Source organism: Chamaea fasciata, unplaced genomic scaffold (genome assembly GCF_029207755.1).
Source record: "Chamaea fasciata isolate MVZ Bird 193981 ecotype frontalis unplaced genomic scaffold, bChaFas1.0.hap1 SCAF_42, whole genome shotgun sequence".
NCBI classification, from domain to species: Eukaryota; Metazoa; Chordata; class Aves; order Passeriformes; family Sylviidae; genus Chamaea; species Chamaea fasciata.
The window spans coordinates 943,236-951,305 of record NW_027094127.1 but is presented as its reverse complement, the minus strand read 5'-3'; the positions used below and the strand labels follow the sequence as shown (position 1 = coordinate 951,305).

Below are 8,070 nucleotides of genomic sequence, written 5' to 3'. Positions count from 1 at the left end.
TTTAGAGGTTATTTTGGGTACACAAAGATTTTACCATTATGTTTAGAGTTCCTCTAATTGTGTTAGAAACAATATGAAGTTCCAATTGAAATATGAAATGATATCTGCTGTATAAAAACTGAAAGGAGTTACATCACAAGTCATGAGTTAGAAATCGAGCTGGTTGCAGAAATTCACAAACTCTAAAGGTACAACATGTGTAGAATGGAGGGCCCAAACCACCTTTCTGTCTACTGCCTGGAATTGGTTAATCAAAAAAGTTAATGTGAAACAAAGACATTTTCAAGAAAAGCTTGTAAGCTACAAGCAAAAAACAATTGCAAATCATATATTTAATTTAATCTTGACATTTGCAGTTAAGAGTGAATGACTTATTATGTGGTGATGGTTATGTGGTAATGCTCCTCACTCACTGAAAGCTGTATCTCCATCTCCTCCTTGCTGTTTTTGTAATCTCTTTTGAAACCTCTCTGGAAATCCTCCACCATCTTCCACATGAAGGTGAGGAGGGCATCGTTGTAGGAGTTCTTGGCAAACTGCAGGTTCCAGAACACCAGGCTGCTCAAGTTGTTGGTGTATAGCTTCATCAGGACCCCTGGGGTGAGGGAGTTCCGCAGATTCAAGCCGTTCTCCAGGAAGAGCCAGACAAATTTGGGCCTGTCTTTCACCAGGGCTGTGAACGTCACATCCTGAAGGTCAGCAGCCTAGGAAGAACTGGAAAAGCAAATGTGAGGGATCACATGTGAGACATGTAAATTTCATCTATGGCCTGATACACAATCACTGTCACACTTTCATCAGAATCAGGCCGGGGGCTTTTTCTGTGCACAATTGCCTTGGCTAGATGGCCCAGAGCATTTCTGGCATGGGCAGATCACCTTTCTAACCAGTGATGATAGAATGGATGGATCATCAGCGAATGATGGAGCTGGCTCTATGGATTATCCTGACTGAATGAGTTGGAAAGGACCCACAAGGATCATGGAGTCCAGCCCCCGGCCCTGCACAGACACCCCAACAATGCCACCCTGTGCATCCCTGAGAGTGTTGCTCAAATGCTCCTTGGGCTGTGGCAGCCTTGGGGCTGTGCCCATTCCCTGGGGAGCCTGGGCAGCGCCCTGTACCCTCTGGGAGAAGAACCTTTCCCTGGTCTCCAGCCTGAGCCTCCCCTGGCACAGCTCCAGCCATTCCCTGGGGTCCTGTCCCTGTAACAGTAGAGATGGGAGCTGCCCCTTGTGAGGAAGCAGCAGCTGCCAAGGAGGTCTGACCTCCTCTTCTCCAGGCTGAACGGAATGTGACGATCAGTGCGGGAGCAATAGACACTCTCTTGACACAGAGGCCCAGGTGCTGAGACAGTGGCTCCTGCTGGGATGTGTCCCTCCCCACAGCTCCCAGCACTCCCTCAGAAGGGGGCTGCACCTGCCAGTTTCGGTCATTGGTGAAGATCTCGTCGCTGGCCAGGTCCAGCTGGTTCCATTCCAGCAGCAGCTTCAGCTGCTCGTTCCAGTTCTCCCTGTCGTGCTCCTTGGTGCGGAAAGCTGCAGGCGAGGAACAATCTCTGAGTAACAACCAGGCACATTTATCATCGCTGCTTCTCACACTGCCAGGACAAGACTTCTTCCAAGTGGCTTTTTCCCCAGACTCATGCACATCTTCCTGACTGGGGGCTGGAGGCTGCTGGAGGCTCAGGGATGTGTTTATGGTCCAGGAGCACTTCCTAACCAAGATCAGCACAAGGCTTTCTTCAGGCTGCTCAGAGTCCTGCACCCTCTACACCAGGGAGATTCTGCAGGATTCCCAAGTGGGGCCCGACCAGCATCCCCAAGACTCTCCAAAATGCCTTCCCAGTTACCTGGTTTGGATCTTTCCCACGCTCAGAGATCCCATACTGCTGTTGTAGCCTGCCCACACCCCTTCAGCAGAAGAAGACAGGCTCCACATTGTGACAGGAGCTTAGCTCTAGGGAGATGGCACTGCTCTAAGGAAACCTCCTCTAGGGAATAAATAGCCATCCCATTTCCATTTATTATTAAATTCCCAAACAAACCCAGAAAAACAATTATTTGCCTTTGTACAGAGCAAAGGAAATGGCATTGCTCAAAATTTCATTGCCACCTTCTTCTATTTTGATCACTGTCAGTAAATGAGGGCTTTCAAGGATGTCTTTGATCTACAAAAGAATAGAAAAATTCCCTTTCAAAGCTATCAAGGCAGTTTAGTAGCAGATCTCGTAGATCCTTTAACAAAGAAATTTACCACCGCATCGTAGCAAAGTTGCTTCTCATCAGTCCTGGGTTTTAACAAATTTAAAAAAGCCTAAATGGAAGTAGATAATGAGTTAGATTTTAAAGTCACCAAAGGACAACATTAATTATCCTCTGAACATACAGCAAAGAACTATGATTCCCCTATGCAGAACATCTTGAACACCAAGATATCGTCTCAGTAATTAGAAGCAGCAACACATTTGCCTTACGGTCATCCACTGAATGTCACTTTGCAAAGCAGAAGACCACACAGAGGCAAAATAAAGGCCTTACTTTGGATTCAAACATTTTCCTAGGAAGGCATGAGAAGAACCTAATTCTCTTAAGGAATCAAAGCTCTCCAGGAATGAAAGTCCACTCAGTGCTACAAAAGTAGCCCAAACAAATGAGTAGATTGCAAAAGGGCTAATCCTCCCCCTGCTCCAGACATGGAAGCGGCCAAGAAAGCAGAGCTCTCCCCTCTTCTTCTCTGCAGGAGAAGTAGGATGACTAAGAGAAAATGTCCCAGCTATTCCTTCAGTCCTCCATCACCAAAGCTGTGCCATAGCACAGGTGCTGCCTTCAAAGTGACCCCAGTTCCAGCCTAGACTTCTCACCTTCCAGACAACTCCTTCCCCAACACGCCCAGCAGCACCAACCCCAGCTCAACACCCTGCCAAGACCCGCAGCTGTCCCCATGCCTGCGCAGAGCTTTCCCACCCCCTGGTTCCCTGCACGTGCCGTGGCATGGCACTCAGGAGGATGTGCTCCAAGGCCTTCCCCGCTAGCAAGCTCAGGCTGCCAGGCCTACGGTTCCTGGATCATCCTTCCCACCCACCCTTCCCGTGCACGGCTGGTCCATTTGCGCTCAGCTCCGACTTGGCCGCTTCAGCAGGACTGCTGCTAAAGGATGGAGAGCAGCCTGGCAAGCTCCTTCTCCAGCTCCCTCTTTACTCTCGGGGGCAGGTAGAACATGCCACAGGAAAGCAAGCAGTGCCAAAAGACTTGGGCCAGCATCAGGCACATTGAGGAATCAAACAAGGCCTTTGTTCGATGGAAGCACAAGCAATTGACAGAAGTGAAGAGGACTTAGCACAGATATCCAGAAATCCTTAGCACCAGTGAACATCAGAAAAACCTGGAAGCCTAACTTGACATGAGAGTGACTTGACAAAAAGCTTGAGACATAGCCTTCGGGAAGACCTAAGGGCGGCTACAGAATCAGCCCTGTGCAGGGAAGGCATGAGGAAGATGAGCTGCTTTGGTGCGCTGAGACTTCTCCTGGCCAGCAGGTAGACACTAGGTTCAAGTCTAGGATTCTGACGCAATGTGTTTCCTTCTAAGCCCCTGCCTATGGAATCACCTCAGCAGTCTAAAGACGGAAGGGATTTTTGATAGAATTCCTACAGAAACCCACTGAAATTTGGACGTGGCAAAGAAGCCTTGTGCTGGGGTGCAGAGCCCTAACCTCCTGCCAATAAAAGAGCTCTTGGTGGACAATGCATTTGTCTGCTGATTTCTTTGAATTCTAGAGACCTCTCAGGACTGCTCTATCCTTAGGGAAGGCCCTTGGCCTTGAGCTGCAGGCACCCGCGCAAGCTTCAGATCAGCTCCCTCAGCTTCCAGGACCTCTCTTGGCCGGCATCCTGACGGGGAGGCAGGACTGCTGCCAGGCACTGCTGGGACCCAGCAGGACAGGACCGGCTGTCTCGTGTCTACGTAGCAGCCCCTGACACAGCCAGGGTCATCCCGAAAGCAGACAAGGCTCACGTGTCAGCGCAGAGGGGCAAGGAGCGCTGGGCTCCTCTCAGGGTGTCTCAGCTGGGCCTGCTCCACAAGACGCCCCCATTTGAAGGCCTGCTAATGCCCAGCTGCTAGAAATGCCTGCCTTGTTCTCTCCAAGATGCAGAGGAAGAGGCAGGGAGCAGGGCGCCTTGGGAGGCAAAGCTTCCAAGCCTTTTCTGAGGCCGCTCACACACCAAGAGCAGCCAAGACTCTCCCTGCTGCCTGGCCCACACAGCCCAGCTCGGTGCTGGCCCTCTGGGCCGCAGCAGCTTCCAGCAAGCAAGAGGCAAATGCATATTGCCAAGAGTTGAAGCACAGCAGACAGGTAAGATGTGAGACGTGTGTGCTGGAAAGCCTTTGAATTCATAGCTCTCCAAGACAGCTTTGGGGCTGGCAGCTGGACAGAGATGCTCCTGCTCACACCTGTGTCCAGAGAGGGGGAACACACCCTGCTGCAGGCGCTTGCCTTGGTCTCTGCAGGTCCAGCTGGATTCCAAACCTGCTTTTCACAGCCTTCTCCCTTCCCTTGTCCACCTGCCAAGTGCAACGGGCCTCAGGGACTGAAAGGACCTCAGAGAGCCAAAGGGGGACAGTTGTTCCTACATCACGGGGAGCTCCTAGGAAAACGCTTTCCTTCAGCAGCAAGGCCCTTTCCCCCAGAGGCCTTTCCCCAGATTGGAAGCTTTCCTGGGGAACACCAAGACACTCTTAAGAAACCCTGGCAAGGCTGAATTTCTTTCTGGTCCGTTCTGGACAGGCGCTCCAGCTCTAGCTGGCATTTCCCCCAGTGTGATTCCAGCTGGAGGTTGACACATGCAGCCCCAGGCCCTCTACAAACACAAGCTGCCCGCTGCCTCCACTCCTGCCTGCGCTCACAGCAGCAAAAGCAGGCTCTTCCCGGCCAGAGACCAGAGCCCTGATCCCGCAGGACGCTCTCGCCAGCACCTTCCAGGACTCTCCGCTGTGCACGCAGCACTTTTCATGCCCGCTCTCCACAGCCTTTGGAAGACAGAGCGCAACCTGGCTGGCGCTGCTATCAGCACACCCCAAACACGGGCAGAGGAAGGAGAAGCAGGGGCTGCTTTGCGGCTATGCCCAGGAGAGACTGGAAGGCTGCCCTCCCTCTGCTCTCACTCGCTTGGCTTTCTGGCAGCCTCTGAGGCAGGGGCTGCGATTCCTCAGCTCTGGGCACCAGAACCGCAGCCGGGATCCCGGCACTGCCTGACGGCGCTGGGGCCATTGGCCGGGTCACGCGTCCGAGTCTCGGCCACCGTGCTGCTGCTGCTGCTGCTTCACTTGCCCTTAGGCACACCCCAAGCTCCCTGTTAAGGCCTGATGGTCTCTGCTTCTGCCATCTCCCCGACCCTGTGCAGGGATGGAACACTGCTGTGCTTTCAGCAGGCTATTCTTGAAAGCTTCCAGCATTCCAAGCTCCTTTGCCCTCTGTAGATGCTTGCCATGGAATCCCTCACAGCTGGCTTCAGAGCGTCCTCAGGTTGGCTCTCCCAAAATCCGGGAGCTTCAGGCTGCTCAGTAGGACCTTAAACTGCACAGTGTTGTGGAACTGGACCTTCAGCACAGGCACCTTTCCAGCCTGACGCGGCCTCGCTCCTCTGTGTCTCTGCACAAAAGACGGCGCGCAAGAGGACGGCAGCAGGGGCCTGTGTGTGCCAGGGCTCAGGTTTTACACCGTTACAGCTCCACAGAGACGCAGGTAAAGTGAAGAAGCCAAAGTGTTTATTAATTCAAGGTGAAGCAAAGGGATGAGCTGGGAAGGAATAAGGGGGGATGGGCAGGGTCTGAGGGCTGGGAGGTAAGGATCAGTCCAAAGGGGTGGAGAGTGGAGGGAAAAAAAGGGCATGGGCAGGGTCTGAGGGCTGGAGGGAGGGAGCTAACTACAAAGAGGGAGAGGTGTGAAGCCAGGAGAATTGTGCTCAGCCTCAGCTGTGCGTGGAGCTCCAGCAGCACTGAGAGATGGTGTCCTCTTCAGTGTCTCCTGGTGTGTTTTTGGGACACCGGTTTGCTGGATTCAGAAGACGTCCGCAGTTGTTTAGCTTTCTGGGGAAAGCAGGCTTCATTTTGCAGGTTCAGAGCATGACGGCCTGTTGTCTTGCCTCTGGGTTTGAAGGGCTGCAAGAGAGAAGAATAGAGACATGGTCAGAGGCTGGATCTGTGGGAATCCTAGGAGATCTTCCTGCCAGGGCCATCCCATCCAGCCCTCGTCCACACAGGGAGCAAAGGCCTCCAGAGCTGAGGATTGCAGCTGTCTGCCCGGGCAGTGCAGCTTCCCCCGCCAGAGCCGCTGACGGCCCGCTGCCCTCACTCACCCTGACTGAGAAGGTGAAGCTGTCCTGGCTGCCCCCTCAGAGAGCGTGTCACGGCCCCAGCGGCACGGCTCCCTGCCAGCGCCGCTGCCAGCCCTGTGGCCACACGGCCTCCTGCCCCGGCAGGGCTCAGCCCGGGCCCTTGCCGCCTGCTGCCGCCCCAGGGCACGGCTGCCAGAGGGCGGCAGCAGCCCCGAGGGCAGGCGGGGCTCCACGGCGCCGGGCCCGGATGCCGCTGCAGCCGGGGCAGCAGCAGCCGGGGCCGGGGCCGAGCTGCGGCGGGCCAGGGAGGGAGCCCGGGCTCATGGCTCACCCAAGAACCACATGGCTGCCTCTGGCAGGGACACCTGCGGGTTCTCCAGGTAGGGCAGGGCCCGGCGCAGGTGCTCGGCCGCTAGGATCCTGTCGTCTGCCAGCTGGAGAGAGCGGCAGGAAAGAAGGGTTGGCGCGGGCTCAGCCCCTGGGCTGGGCTCTGGCCGTGCCCAGCCCCGGCCTCCCCTGCCCGCACGGCCCTGAGGCCCGGCCAGCAGCCGCTGGCGCCGGGCTCTGGAGGGGGCAGAGGGCCGGCTGCTGCCCGGGGAGCCGCGGTGCCGCCCCGTGCCCGCAGCCCCGCTGGGCCGGGACTCCACGGGCACCCGGCTCGGGGCCGCAGGAGCCTGGAGAAGAGCCCGCGGGGCCCAGGGAAGGCAGCGGCGTGTGGGGCGCAGGCTGGAGCCCCCGGGTGCAGCACTGGGCAGGGGCCACGGCTGCCAGCCCCGCGGCCACGGATCTTCTCCAGGCTGAGGCTGCCACTTCTCCAAGCCATCCTTACCTTACAGTCATCGATAGTCAAGGGATGTTCCTTTGTCAGTAGCTCCTCAAGATCCCTCCTCTTCAGGAACTTGGCCGCACAATACAGGGTTTCCCGAGAGGCCTGAAGAGCAGCAGAGATGCAGAGATGGCACCACAGCCCAGGGCACAAGGACTCGCATCCCTGTGCCAAGGCCTGGAGAAGGACGCAGCCTCCTCCTCCTCCTGCAGCAGGGCAGGAGGCAGCTGAGCCCCCGTCCCAGGGATGCACAAAACCTCACATTTGCCACACGCCGGTTCTCATCATGGCAGTAGAATAAAAGTAGGTACAGGCTCTTCTTTACAGTTGCCTTCAGGCGCTTTTTTCCCTCCTTCACTACCAACTCCATCACCTTACAGAAGAGGTCAATGGAGAGCAGTTGCATGTAGCTATTTTCCTAGAGGAAAGGAAAAAACCTAAGCATCAATTACTCCAGGCCCACCTAGGCAAAGGCCTGAAAATGCAGACAGCACAAGGTTTCTGGGCAGCACCCAATGCCTGTGGCTCGGGTTGCAGAACCTTACATTGTTAAAGAGCGCCAGGAGTGCCTCAGCCAGCTTTGGGGCGGTGGTGCTGGATACCAGGATGTCTTCGCTCTCCAGCATATTAGTAAGCACACGGAGGGTCAGGGCAACCACCACTCCATCTTCATCAGCCAGCAGATCCACAAAGCTTTCAGACAGGCAGCACATTCTTCTGGCCTGTGTGGAACACAAGGCTGCGCTGTGAAGCCGTGAACAGCTGCACCAGCGACAGCGCCCAGGCACTGCAAGCCCAGCCTGCTGCCGCAGGGCCCAGACACCAAAGGCCTGTCCCAAAGCACTCGGGCAGCTGAGGCAGGAGAGCTGGGAGCAGCTGCCTCAGCTCCTGAAGGCCAGCCAGCCCA

At 55.5% G+C, this 8,070-nt stretch overlaps 1 protein-coding gene across 1 annotated transcript; it reads right to left on the bottom strand.

The window, feature by feature from the left end:
- Positions 1-374: 374 nt before the first annotated feature.
- LOC136303895 (transient receptor potential cation channel subfamily M member 8-like) lies at positions 375-1,941 on the bottom strand. The gene is made up of 3 exons (XM_066207594.1): positions 1,890-1,941; positions 1,420-1,538; positions 375-704 (listed from the first exon to the last, which is right to left on the bottom strand). The coding sequence occupies exons 1-3, from the start codon at positions 1,939-1,941 to the stop codon at positions 375-377; spliced, it is 501 nt and encodes a 166-aa protein (XP_066063691.1).
- Positions 1,942-8,070: the final 6,129 nt, after the last annotated feature.

Bases quoted from the DNA above. Each gene is read 5' to 3' on its own strand.
- LOC136303895 (XM_066207594.1), bottom strand. From the start codon at position 1,941: ATGTGGAGCCTGTCTTCTTCTGCTGAAGGGGTGTGGGCAGGCTACAAC. The intron at 1,539-1,889 runs GTATGGGATCTC...CCTCGCCTGCAG, and splicing joins GTGGGCAGGCTACAACAGCA to CTTTCCGCACCAAGGAGCAC. The intron at 705-1,419 runs GTGCAGCCCCCT...AGTTCTTCCTAG, and splicing joins CCAATGACCGAAACTGGCAG to GCTGCTGACCTTCAGGATGT.